Below are 13,959 nucleotides of genomic sequence, written 5' to 3'. Positions count from 1 at the left end.
ATGGTGATTTCTTTTTTTTTTTTTTTTTGCAAATATCACATTTTCTCACAAAGATTTAGCTTATTATGCTTTCAAAAAATCACTTATGAAATTCACAAATCATTGTGAGAAAGTCGCTTTTGTAATTTTGATGTTTTGCAATGTGTCATTTTTACCCATTCTGTGACTTGCCTAACACACATTTGTGTGTGTTTCTGTTTGTGCGTGATAGTGTAGCATTAGCAGTTTAAACTAGGTATACAGTAGTTTTGCCTGGTTCTTGTGCTTTTTATTGTCATTGTTGTACATGATTTGGTACTTATTGTATGTATCTTTTATAGTACAGATTATGCAATATACCATTTTTATATTTGCTTCAGATGTTCACTTTGTTGCTTCTCAGTTCACACAGTAATTAGACCCAGAGTTTGCTTTTCATTTTGTTTTGTGTGAACATTCTCAGAAAGCTGTCTTAAAGGCATGAAATCCTGTGATTTCCTGCCTGTAATTATTGTCATTATGATTTCACACCTCTTGTGTTGGTTTGTTTTGTTGTTTTGACTGGATTGGCCTCAGTCACTGCTTGCTGCATCTTGGTGTGCTGTGTTAATTGTTTTCCCGTCCTGTCTCCTCCACATTCCCCCAATCCTCTGCCTTCATTCTTTCTCTTATTCCTTTTATCTCTTCTTTACCCAACTTTGTTTCTTCAACTATGTCTTTGGGTGCACTTGATTCTCTTTACCCCACCTGTCACTGCCAAAATTCTCCTTCCTCTGGTCCTCCCCTCATCCCTCACTCCTTCCCCTTTCACAGTAGTCTGAACAGCGTTAACAGTAGTGACTCCAGGGGATCCAGTGGCTCTCACTCTCATTCTCCTTCCTCCTCTTCTTCCTCCTCTTCCTCACACCACCTCTTCCACCACCATCACCCCCGCCATCGGTACCGTAGCTCCACGCTACCGCAGCAGGCCCCAGCTCGGCTCTCTAGCATCTCCTCCCACGACTCGGGCTTCATTTCTTCATCACAAGACCAATACATGTCGTCCAAATCATCCTCGCCTATGCCAGCTGAAACAAAGGTAAGAGAAAAACCTCAGCTACCCACACTTGACCACAATTTTGTGTCCAAGTATGTACATATGGTTGAGACAAGACTGTAAAACCACATATGCTCTATGATTTACAAGTTATTGTAGTCAGAGACAGAGACAAAACCCCAAATCAGCAGTCCACACAAGTCTTTTCTCACACATCTCCCTAGCCACCACGAGAGGCAGTTAGCTGGCAGCAATAAATGTATGTGATCATGGTGAGGTCATTTCACTGCTATTATTATAGCATAAATGCACAGGAAATTAGTCTGCCTCCATTCTAGCCCAGGGCAAAACAGGTCAGCCCCATCCTGCTATTAAAGAGTTGACCGCTGTGACAGACTGTGGTTTGGTTAAACTTGCAGAGGCTTGAGCAGACAGCACGTTGTATTTTCATTAAATATATCACAGTAAAATGACATGTTACAGTGTCAACAGTATGTTTTATAGGCACTAAGAGTGTGTCTCTATCAGCAGGTCTCATTCTGTCACTTTTATCTAACCATCTGACACAGGGTTTCATATAATTATCAGTGAGATATTCCAGCAGATTGTCTGCGTGGGGTTTGTGGTTTGAGATCAACCATGAGAGCGGTTGCACTAGTTGACGTTTTGTTAGCTCGCCAGCAGCCAGAGTTCCCCTGTCCAGAACATATTTGTATGGTTACACTCAAGTTTTTATGATGCAGTGAAGGTGGTTTGGCAAGTCCATATCTGACCCTTTTACAGTAGAATCCTGGGAATCTGTCTTCTTATTGCCTCATTCTTAGTGTACTTACAGTAGCTTAAGATTGAAAGAGGACAGTCACATGGCTAAACGGGGCTCAACAGGACTTGCTCCTTAACCCAGGGAAAATATGACCTTGTCATGGCTCACAATTTTGTGGATCTCTTTAATTTCCATCCATTTTCAATACCTTCCTCTATGCAGGCTGCTGTTCTGTAGCTGACCCCAACCGCTAATATCCTTCTGGAGGGCAGCATACAAAAATATTATTATCCTATAGACATGGATGAAGTACGATATTATTAATGTTAATAAAATAGGGATTTAATTGCTTATATATCCTTTTAAATATCATTTTGTGAGGATACCTTCGACATCCTAAAGAAGTAGAATTTTGCTTGTGCTTCCCTTTAACAAGGCTCCAATACCTCTAACATAACACTGCTGATGTCCATGCAGTTAATGCTGACTCCCAGTGCACCTTCTCTACAGCCTGTATAGGCACTTGGCTGAACTCCTCACTAACTGCTGAGAACTGTGGAAAGTTGCCCCTTCTCTCTAATAAACTGCTTCTCTCTGCTTCTCTCTGTCTACCTGCTGACATGTCTGTCTTTGCGATTCTTTCTCTTTGCACATGTCTGTCTGTGTGTCTCAATTTCTCTCTCCCCCTCTCCCTCCTCCTCTCTCCCTCTGGTCTTGTCTCACTGCCTGCTTGCTGCTGCTGCCCTCGCTGTCCCAGCCTTGTCCCAGTTCCAGCTCCTCTGAGGTGTCAGAGACTGGGCAGCTTCACAGTGACTGCAGCTCCCCCCCTTCTCTAGCTGCTGCTACTGCACCTCAGCACACTACTGACAAGGTGAAACACACTCAACCAACATGAAGCTTACCCCGTTTTCACACGAATGTCTTTGTTGCACCAGCATTGTACTCACCCCAGTTTCCTCACACTTAAATTCAAACTTGGCTGTACATTGCACTGACTTTAGTTTATCACAGAAACATTAAAGGAACCAAAGAACCTCCAAACCCCCTGGCATCAGTGTCGTTAGTTTTGTGACCATTTCCTTCGTTCTGTGCTGATGGGATCAACACGGTTCCTTATTATTTTTGTGTTCTTTTAAATGATTTCTCCTCAGTGATGTGTTCTGTTTTGTTTTTATTTTCCACTGTTTATCATTTTAGTAATTTATCCCATTGTGTGTTTGTTTCTGTTATCATCCCTTCTACCACTGATGCACACACATCCAGTTGTCCAATGGTTTTGACCACTACAGTCCGGCCAGTTCCCCCTACCTGCATAGCAATGGGGGGAGTTTGGGCTCAGTGTCAGGCACTGCCTTCCCATTCCTCCCTCCTTCATCCTCATCTTCCACCTCCTCCTGCCCCACTCGTTCATGGTCACGTCCCGCCTCAGCCTTGCTGCCAGACTACCCTCACTACTGCACGATGAGCTCCCCCATGGTGCCTTCATCTCGAGTTCCCAGTTGGAAGGTTTGTTAATCACCTTGGTCCTGAGGGTCAACTTAGTCCAATACTCCTTTTCCACAATTTGTTCAACATGCAAGCCTGGTGCACTGGATTTTTTTTTTTTTTTTAACTGTTTAATGTATAAATACATTTAATTTATCAATTTTCATCTTTTATACTTTGGTAAAATCTGCAGACTTTAAAACTGAGAGGTGAAATGAAGGGATAAAGTTTTTAATTCTCATTAAAAGCACATCAGAGAAACATCAACAATAAACACTAACATGTCTTTCTTTACAGGACTGGGCAAAACCAGGGCCTTATGACCAGCCCATGGTCAACACACTAAGGAGGAAGAAAGACAAGGAGAGCCCAGCTGTAATAGACAGTAATAGTAGTATGAACAGTGACCCATCCTCAGGCCCAGCCTCAATCTTGATGTCAACACCAGCTCCCGCTGCGCTACAAACACCAAGTTCATCGGCCTCAGTGGAAGAGAGGAGCAGGCATGTGGCTTCACCTCTCAAGGTCAGCTATAATCATGATCTCCTACAGAGTTTTCTACCGCAGCTTTTAAAAAAACTGTTTTTTCTGTATTATATTTTATCTATTTTTCATTAATTTTATCTTAACATGGGGTAGTTTTAATAACTCTTTAATAACAGTACAGTCTTAATGAAAGTAACTTGTGAGAATTTTGCTGTTTGCTGTTTTATGTTGTTAAGTGCAAAATGGCTCCATAAGACTTTAGACAGTCTGTCCACTTATGTTTTATCATCTGTCGACTTTGTGCTTGAGAACTTGAGTGGTTTGCTGCAGCTGGAGGCAAATTCCCCCAAAAAACATGAGAATTGTGCAGTGACTCATTTACCTCTTTTCTCTGCCAATACTTGATGAAGCACATGAACACAGGTCAGTCTACATGTAATGGCATCTGTGATGCTTACGTTTCAGACGACCTCTTATTCCACTTCCAGCAGGGCCATATTGTTGTAGTCATAGCATTCAGACCACATGAATGAGGCTCCCGCCACTAATGTTCCCATTTAATGACTAAAAAGTTGTACCTAATGATTTTAATGACTTTAATGAATTGTACCTGGCTTTATTCAGACAGTCAAACTTTCAGACTATTACTAAATGTTTTTTTCATTGGGTGATTGCTACAGGCTGGTGATATTGAGGCCCACGAGGAACTGGCTCTGGCCTTATCCAGAGGTCTGGAGCTGGACACCCAGAGGTCCAGTAGAGACTCCATCCAGTGCTCCAGTGGCTACAGCACGCAGACCAACACACCCTGCTGCTCTGAAGACACTATACCTTCACAAGGTAACATGTACTTTCTAGAATCAGTCGGGCACCAACTTTAAAATAGATTGCAAACCTCATTCTTTTTTGTCTTTTAGTATCTTGTTAAGTCAGTGCACTGCCAACCTCTCTCTCTCTGTCCCTCTAGTATCAGACTATGACTATTTCTCAATGGCTGGAGATCAGGAGCCTGAGCAGCAGCAGACTGACTTTGACAAGTCCTCCACCATCCCCAGAAACAGTGACATCAGTCAGTCCTACCGACGCATGTTCCAGACCAAGCGCCCAGCCTCCACAGCCGGCCTGCCCAGCACACAGGCTCCTTACCCCGGACAGGGGGCCTACCCTGCAGGGCCCTATCCCCCAACACCTATACACACAACTTATCCATCTACCCCTACTGGGGCTTATCCTCCTACCCCTACAGGTAAGGCTGCAGTGATAGTGTCACAAATGTTTATGTATATACTTAATGCTTTCAATTTTTACCTTCTTGATCTTGTATGTTTGTAAGATATCAAGGTGGTATATATCAGTAACTCCCTCTTTAAACACACTTAATTATAATATATACTGAAATTTACTTTATTGCTAGTGAAATTCATTTTGTTAATGCCTGAAATTGGCTGATTATTTCTGTTGTGTCATTGCAGGATCATGTTCAGGTCAGGGATATTACTCAGGATCCAGCTCCCATAATGCATCTGGCTCCTATTCCACAGGCCATGGTCCAGTTATCGTCACCCCAGGGGTTGCTACAATTCGCCGCACCCCCTCTTCAAAACCTTCCGCTCGCCGTTCAGGCTCCATTGTAGGTACAGGCCCCATCCCTATTCGTACACCTGTCATCCCAGTAAAAATCCCAACGGTGCCTGACATGTCAGGAGCAGTTAATGGGAGCAGGAGTGCAGAGGAGATGGGAGGAGGAGGAGAGGGTGGAGAAGAAAGCCCAGATTCTCCAACATTCGCAGGAGTGGAGGATGCTGGCACTCTGCCTGTGATGTCCTGGAGTGGTCAAGCTACAACCAACCCTCCCACCATCCCCCTGCCCAACCAGCTGACCCAGCAGCACCTTCAGAGTGAGACTGGGCTGGAAGGAGGAGGAGAGCAGGCTGGAGAAGGCGGAGATGGAAACATGCTGGTGGCCATACGCAAGGGGGTCAAGCTCAAGAGAACCCTCACCAACGATCGCTCCGCACCGCGCATCGCATGATGACATCATCACAATATACAGGCGAGGGTCACAAGAAACATGTGATCTCCTGTCATAGGAGTGTGGCCCCCCCTTCATTATATTTGTAAATGAGGTTAAAGGCTTTACAAAAAGTGTTGCTGATAGAAATGCAATATAGAGAATCAAAAGGCTTCTTATGCTACTATGAGAAATCATTGGCACCTGTTCTACATTTCTCATTCTGTAAATTTTCATCTGGGAGAATCTCTCACTACAGAAGCCATCCATAATGAGAGGAAAATATATAGACATGTAAGGTGCAAGTTTTCTTTGGTATTGGCTTATGATGCCTCAGAAATTATGTAAAGACGGGTTTGTTAAAATATGGGTTTGGCCCCAAAGTGGATCGCAGGCCCACTTAAGTTAGATCCGTGTATAGTTGAATAACTGTACGAGCCTGTGCGAGTAGAAGGAAAAGACCTAATTTCTCACAAAGGCCCTCGAATAAAGGCCTAAGCACTAAAATGTATTTGCAAATCCGAGCCCACAGCTGTGTAATCTCAGTGTAAAACATGAGGATGTTTTTGCTAATAACAAGAAGGACAGAGCAGCATTACAGTACAGTGTGTTCATTTCTTTGAGAAGACAGTAAAGATGTACTTTGCACACTTTGCATCCAGTATTTGCCCTGAAGCAATGGGTTGGACAAGGACAACATGTATGCCTCTTCTCAGTGTAAAAAACACTGTATTATATGTCTAAACACTTACTGTTGCAGGAGTGCATTGTACCATGGAGGGATAAATAAGCACTCTTAACTGCATAGTGGCAGAAAGAGCACAGTAAGTACACCACGGTGTCACAAGAGCAATATTCAGGTTCACTAGAAAGTAATGGCTCCATTTGGAAACTCCTGGATTTCATCGACTGCTCAGATGAAGAGACGCCCTGATAGGAATGTGCTGTGTTGTCAAAGCTGTCTTCCTCTCACAGTTCATAAAATACGTGGGATGTCCACAGAGCCAACAAGGGCAGGGGTATGAACAATTCAGAGACTGACTGCGCTGCACCCGAGCTGTGGGAGACTACAGTGTGACTAAAGCATCACAAGGTTGATGAGTTATGTTTTGTTTTAGTTGTTTTAGTATTTACACGATTTGTAAATAATTTTGCACGCCTCTGTTGCTGAGGAGTGTGTGGGTGCTTCTCGTTCTCTGTATCTTTGCTCTATTTCCATCTGCTCCACCTGCTTCAAGGTGCCAAAATGGCTCAGTTTTACATCTTAAAACAAGATGTTTATTGATGTTTATATAATGATCATCACATCCCATTGCCTTGGGATGTGGATTGGTTTTCTTTTTCCTTATTTTTTCCAATATGATTCTCATTTAATCTGCAGTATCTACATGCTGAGCTTTGTAGAACTTCTCAGTGGTTTGTGATTATATATTAGTCTTATATCTTAGCCCCTTAATTTTTGTAGCATTTATTAGCCATACTGCAGCCTGCGCATTGATTGCTCATAACGTTACTAATAATTGTCAAAGTACAGATGTGCCATGTCAACGTTAATTCAAATCTGTATATATACATATATATATATACATATATATATATATGTGTGTTTGTGTGTGTGTATACACACATATTATTAAACAATGTTATTGAGGCAAAATATTTTTGATGTTTTCAAAGTTATGAGTTTAAAGCTATTATTGGTAATGCCATACTGTTTTTATTCTGTCTGGTTGCTGTTATTGAACTCTGTTCTCTTTGAAACGCATGTAACGTGCATGCATCCTTATGATTAATTAGGGTTTTACGTTTCATCTCCAATGTTGGTGTTTTGATTTCTTTTGTAATAGCAAAAAGTTCAGTCGAAACACATTTTGTTCCCCTAAGAACTTAAGAAATCGCATCAAAATCTGTTGTATAATGAGAAGTACACCATTATAGGTACATTTTAATTTTTAATTATTTTTTTTTTACCTGGACAATATGATTTTCTGAAGATATGAGGCTTTTCCTCAGACTGCAGCGTTGTAAGACAATTAGTCTCATTGAGTTATAGTCTGTGTTTTAATTTTCTTTTCAGTTCAAGCACTGTGAGACCACGGCTACTACAAGATGTATGAAAGTGTAAATATTATTTAGCTGTACAAGTTAGTCCAGGAACTCACACGTTTTTTAATTTATTTTCTTTCTCAGTCTTTAAATCTCTTTTTCTTTCTCAACCTATCTCTATTTTTATACTTATATAAAATATCGGAGTAATAGAGTCGTTCCCTGTACCCATGCATGTGCTATCTAATGGTGTGTTGTACATCAGGTTTTAGCAGCAGTGAAATGTCCACAACCATCCAGCTACGATTCATTTAAGTCCCTTATTTCACACATACACACACACGTATAAACTGCATTTTAATAAGGGCTGGTTTAAAAGTGAACAGCCGCTACAGAAAAGTTTGTTTTTTTTCCTGACCTCCAGGCACCAAGAGAAGTAATGCAGAGATTTAAATCAGTATTATGAGTGCAGAACTGGGATGTTGCAGAACTGCATCAACTTCAGTTTCAGTTCAGTCAAGACAGTAGATTTTTTTCTGAATGGTTACGCCTTAATCTTTTGTTTTAAATCTTTTAAAAGATGTGGGAGTGATGGAGCTGAGCTGATTTCAGGAACAAATGGCACGCTGCCCACAACGTCTGGCCTTCCTTTATATGACCCAGAGTTTCCCAGAGAGATCTTGGCACCTGCCTGAATTAAAACCATAGTGTGAACAGGGGGATGCACCACAAACCATATTTTGCATTGAAAACACCCCTTTATTGTTTAATATCAAAAGAGCAAAGATAATATCACTGCTTAGATATTTTGGGAAACCCAGCATTCAGTTCTCAATATTGTTGAAGATGTTAATATTTTTGTTTTTGTTTGTTTTTGGCCGTCCACCTGTTTAAAACTTGATTTGTCGACCTGTAATTTTCATATTTAAATTGCTAGTATAAATATATATATTATATCAGAGCAGCCAAATGTCACTATATCCTATGAATAAGACGTTTATAGTTTGGGGGGGGTGAAAGTAGTAGTTTAGTTTTTAGCTTATTTTTCCCCCACGAGGAGAGTTGACCTCTCTATCTGTCCGCGTACAGTTCAACAGGCTATGATGCAGTTTGTTTCAGGAAGTAAAAGGTTGTTATTTTTTGTGTAATGACAGCTTTAGCAATATAATAAAAGTATAAATTTTGCTTTGGCTCAGTGGCTTCTTGAATGTCTAGGTGTGCAACCTCCTCGTGTATCAAAAGTACCAAATATTGGACCGGACCACTTTCCTGATACTAAGTTTAAATCTTTTCTTAAAAGGTAAATATAGTTATACTCTCACCACCTAATCTCACCTCAATGTACTCATCAACAGACTGAGGTGGCTCAGTTACCAAGACATTAAGACAAACTTTAGGCCTTGGAGTTCATGTTCGGTTTCACAGTTCACTCTTGACCTTGAAAACAAAAGATCACTCAGATGAATATTTTTTTGCACATGAAGTAATTCTTGTGTAGCAACCACACAATGAGCCGTTTGTTCATTTCACTGTTTACAACAAAGCTTTTACACTAATCCGGTCTGAAAACTGGCCAGGATATAAACAGATGACGTGTTTGTTTTTGCCCACCAGGGGTCGCTCTTGTCTGCCCTTTAAAACCCAAACCTGGTTTATAGTTTCAGCTTGGAAAATGCATCACTCCTCCCATTCTGAGGGGACTGAAAAGACTCGTCAAATCAATGAAACTACGGCCAAAACAATGAATCTGCCGCTCTCACACAGAAAGCCCCGACTTGAATTAGAAAAGTAGTGAACAAAGCATTAAAATTCTAAGTGAAACAAACAACGTTTCCTCTTTTAGAGTACAGGCTTTCTCTTCGAAACAAATAACTTCCACATGGTGTCATATTTTCTTGGGGTGTGGACTCTGGCTGAATAGTTCAATGCCCCACATGCATAATAGCAGAGGGGGGGTGAGCACACACCCAACAGACAAATACACTCCTTTCACATTGTAAAATATTCCCACGAGAGGCTTTCAGCATGTCTGGATCACCATAAGAAATATTTCATTTCTCATTAGGATACAGACAGTATTTTTTTTCGTTACGGCAGATGCAGTAGCTATAACATGACTACAGCTGACCGCCCATGGTCCCTATGTATTGAGTGTGGCCTGCGTACGTCTGGCGGTGCCGTCAGAGTTACGCACTGAGGAAAGCAGCGCTGCCATTGGAAAATATTTTCGGGGGCTATTGGCCGCTGAAGCGCCCTCCCATCCGCCTCACACCATCCTGTCAGCCAGAGGTTACACCAGTCCGGGATAAAGCTGGCAAAAATGTGATTTTGTAGCTACAATTACACAGTTAGTGTGTTTGAGGGTTTTTTTTTTGTGCGACTAGCTACAAAATCTGACAGCGAGGAAAACGAGAAACGTATGCGCCGGAGCAGCTCGTGTCTTTTCAAGGTTTCCTGTGGAGGTTGTGGTCCGGGACAGCGGAGCATCGACTGAGGTGCGTCCGATAAGACAAGTTGCACTTTGATTTGTGGACAGCTGTCGCATCCTTTCCTACTCCATGCTTCCCAGAAGGCGTGTAAAATAGGCTCGTGTCGATACGTTCGTAAATAATGTGAAAAATTGTCACTGTCAGGCCCGCGGTTTGCCCTTAAATAACCCAGGCTGAGGATGTGTAGTTATGTGTTTTCTTGCGACCATTGCAGAGATGAATTGTATCATGTAAAGCGACATGTGCCAGGTGTTTTCGCTGAGTACCGATAACAGGCCTGTTACAGTGTCCTCTGTTCTCCACCAGGTTCTCGGCGCATTGCTCTTCCCCCATCCCAGAGATGCTGCCCTGCCTGCGGAGAGTCATGCGGCCCGCTCTCTCTCTGAGAGCCGGGACTGGGCTGGCCAGAGCCGGACTCAGCAACCATCAAACACCCGCCATGGCATCCTCGGCACGGTTCGCCTCTGAGCCCCCGCTCTGCATGCTGGTGCAGCGGTGTAACCTGGGCACGCACCCGCTGAAGGAACCCGTGGAGCCTCTCAACTCGCCCCGCGGAGCCAAGGAGTTTATTTATAGCCTTCATCCGTCTGAGCGCACCTGTCTTCTGCGAGAACTGCACAAGTTCGAGTCCATAGCTATAGCTCAAGGTAGGTGATGTGTTTTAATGCAGCATGCAGTATTACATATATTTACATTTCAAGCTGGTTAATACATCTGAATATGAACAATTTCCATTAGAAATTGAATCAATCTTTTAGCCATAACTTTATTGAATTTATCAACTAATATAAAACAGGAGATCATCTTTTTAAGGCAGGCTTTACTGGGCAATTCATTATTGACAAAACGCTTTATTGAAATATTTTACATAGCATCATAGTAATGATAATCTACTTTGCATCATAGTAGTTATCCACTGCAGGTCACAGTCTGATTGTTCGCCACTGCATCACTGGATGTAAAAGCAATCAACAAGCAGTTCACTCTGGTGTTAAAAATGTTTACCCATCAACCTGATTACAATGAACTAGGCTATGAAAGTGAAGTAACCTGAAGTGTTGTTGTTAAATCAAAGGTTTCTTTTTAATCTTAAGCATAATGCAGGTCTGAGAGCCACAGCTGGAAGACTGGTGAAAGCCTTTTCTTTTCTTTCAAAACATCCTACCATCATCACATTGTGAAGTTACATAATAATCCCCAAGTGCTGTTCTGCAGCTGATCTCTGACCTCTGACCCCTGTCTTCCCTCCTCCCTGTGTGCAGAGAGAAGAGAATCTATTGGCAGGGATCAATAAAGTATGTTACCATTACTGTAACTCAGTAGCCACCACTGTCGGATCTAATAATTAGGAAACACTGATAATGGCAGCCCCTAGGACAGAGATATTGGTGTACAAACATGTTCGCTTACAGGCTGATCAGGCATGGAGGTAGCAGAGTAGACCACAGAAACCCACAAGAGACGCATACTTAACCCACATAAGGCTGAAGTGTGCGTCTCTTAACCACAAGGAAGATGGAGGTTTGGTTAGCACAACCTTTTGTTTTCTTCACAGTCCAAAGACATGTAAGTCAGGTTCATTGAAAAATCAAAATTACTTGTGGGTGTGAATGTGTGTGACTGTCAATCTAGTCATGTGGTAAACTGTGAGCCAAAACTCTGGCTCTACTTAATATTAGGTTGTATATGAACTGTAACACACTAGGTCAAATTCATATTAACATTTCCAGTATCATTTTGGAAAGTTTTTTTTGTTTTGTTTTTTGTTTTATTCCTGATCTGTCCAGTCCTTACAAACTGCTTTTAACACACACTGAGGTGCAGTGCAGTTTACCCAGTACAATGTGCACTTCCTGGTACAGCATGTACAGTAGTTGGTTTTTCAGTCTGCTGTATGAGCGAAGCGCTGAGGAATTATTTTGGGCATCATTGGAACATAAGAATTGAATTATGAGAGCACAGTCGATGTCTCACATAGGGAGAGAAAAGGAAGGGGGTCGATCGATACTGAGATAGAAGAGAATAGAGGGAGGGAAAGAGGAAAGACATGAGTAATGATGAAGAGGCTTTACAGCATATGAGGCTCTCTGGGAGTCTGCTGCTCTGAGCTCTTGTCACCCTTTATATTTCTCTCCAGTGGGAAAGTATAGAGTGTATACTTAAATATGGATGATTTTAATTTTGTATAATGGCTTAGTGTTCATCTTTGTGCCAAATTGTTGGATATTGCATTTGAATGAACAATAACAAAGAACTCGAAAGCCATTGAAAAATAGTATAAAGTGTATATTGGAAACTTAATCAGTGCTGCTTTAGTGTCATCAGTGAAAATATTGATATTAATTTCAGATCCGCTGTTCTGAGCCCTATGATGTTGTGGATAAAAGACTAAGCACTGTCGCATTATCTCTGCAGCTCTGCGAGACATAAGCAGAGTTTTCAGTGTAGCTTTGTTTACTCTAATGTCTCATGATGGACAAATGATTGCCGAGCCCTGCAGGGAAGCTTCAAAAAGCTCCTGCTTCTCAAGATTTGAAGAGAATAATCCCTAAAATCTCTTGAGTTCCACCCAGTAGATGAATTGTTATACTCATGCTGTACACCATAGTCCTTTACAGAATATAGCAACTGACTGATGAATGTTGAACATATATGCATGTGCTGCTATGAATAGTGTCATACTGTTTCTTCTCACTGTACAGTGCGTGAGGCTCTGAATAACAAGTAGCAACGACAGTCCAGACTTGCATTGTTAATATTAGCATACCTCTGACACTGTGGCATGAAAAGTTTCATGTGTTTGTTTGCTTCACAGTGTCAGATTTAGTTGCTTTAAAGTGGCTTTTTGTACGTTTTCTCTGCCGCTGGAACGTGGTTTCTTGCCAGGAGCGGGTGGTCGTGACTGTTGCTTGACAAGAGCTTCAGCCATCGTTGTGTTTAGAAGATCAGAGGTTTTGATATGTCCTCTGACCAACGCTACGTCTTCAGGGCAGATTGGAGGCTACATTGACTTGCTATCGGAAAGTGCCAAGCTGGTTAGTGTGCTAACTTCAGTAGAAGAAAAGACGTATTAGCAACAAGAGCTAACACTTGCATTGCTTTGCACTGTTGGAGACAGCTGTTGATGCTTGACTTGCAATGTTTCTTCCAGACTGGCAAGTAAACTGCTGTTAATGCTAACAGTGGCTATATAGAAATAGCTAAACTTGCAAATAGCTCTTTTAAATGCAGTTTTGGAGGCATTTTTTCCACCAAAAGACATTTTAACTTGTCAAACTTACTCTCCATAAGATCCATAAACCATAAAGAAACCATAAATGCAAATGGGGGGAGGGAAGCATGCTGCTGTCCTCTGCATGTGATGGTATGGATCCTTTACGTTATTGATTGGGTCACCTCTCTCCTTGTACACTAAAATAGGCCAGTTATATTTCTGCTGACTGATACCAACTGCAGGGGCTATTGTAGTCATTTTGGCTGTGATGACAGTGCTAAAAGTGGTGATTACAGAGTTGGTAGCAATAGCAGTGAAGACAAAGATGTGGTGAAGTTTGACATTGTCATCTAACTGTTATTTTGCTAAACAGATAAACAGTGCTGTGTTATTGACAAGACCATCGCATGCTGTTTAGTGTTCACACTTTTAGCGATAATTATAACTCAC

General features: G+C 41.8%; 2 protein-coding genes across 7 annotated transcripts in view; both read left to right on the top strand.

Annotated features, from left to right (window-relative positions):
• Positions 1 to 8,971, top strand: part of LOC111227696 (metastasis suppressor protein 1-like) — a 54,043-nt gene extending 45,072 nt beyond the window's left edge. For 2 of the 5 annotated variants that reach the window (XM_022753339.1, XM_022753338.1), the window contains 6 exons: positions 928 to 1,057; positions 3,042 to 3,284; positions 3,561 to 3,788; positions 4,430 to 4,589; positions 4,717 to 4,995; positions 5,222 to 8,971. In XM_022753339.1, the coding sequence (XP_022609060.1) occupies positions 928 to 1,057; positions 3,042 to 3,284; positions 3,561 to 3,788; positions 4,430 to 4,589; positions 4,717 to 4,995; positions 5,222 to 5,781 (1,600 nt within the window). In that variant the 3' untranslated portion in view covers positions 5,782 to 8,971. Of the gene's footprint in view, positions 1 to 792; positions 1,058 to 2,535; positions 2,650 to 3,041; positions 3,285 to 3,560; positions 3,789 to 4,429; positions 4,590 to 4,716; positions 4,996 to 5,221 lie in introns of all 5 variants that reach the window. The other 3 variants (XM_022753336.1, XM_022753335.1, XM_022753337.1) reach the window with 2 other exon arrangements.
• Positions 8,972 to 10,052: 1,081 nt separating this feature from the next.
• The window catches only part of LOC111227900 (transmembrane protein 65-like), a 36,944-nt gene continuing 33,037 nt past the window's right edge, over positions 10,053 to 13,959 (top strand). For both annotated transcript variants that reach the window (XR_002665360.1, XM_022753640.1), the window contains exons 1-2: positions 10,053 to 10,301; positions 10,602 to 10,942. Coding sequence is in view for 1 of the 2 variants with exons in the window: in XM_022753640.1 (XP_022609361.1) it covers positions 10,636 to 10,942 (307 nt within the window). In the remaining variant the exon portion in view is untranslated. The remainder of the gene's footprint in view (positions 10,302 to 10,601; positions 10,943 to 13,959) is intronic.

The sequence above is a fragment of the Seriola dumerili genome, unplaced genomic scaffold, assembly GCF_002260705.1.
Source record: "Seriola dumerili isolate Sdu_G_001 unplaced genomic scaffold, Sdu_1.0 BDQW01000191.1, whole genome shotgun sequence".
Classification (NCBI taxonomy): domain Eukaryota; kingdom Metazoa; phylum Chordata; class Actinopteri; order Carangiformes; family Carangidae; genus Seriola; species Seriola dumerili.
The sequence above is the reverse complement of the archived record's forward strand: the minus strand, read 5'-3'. Positions and strand labels throughout refer to the sequence as shown.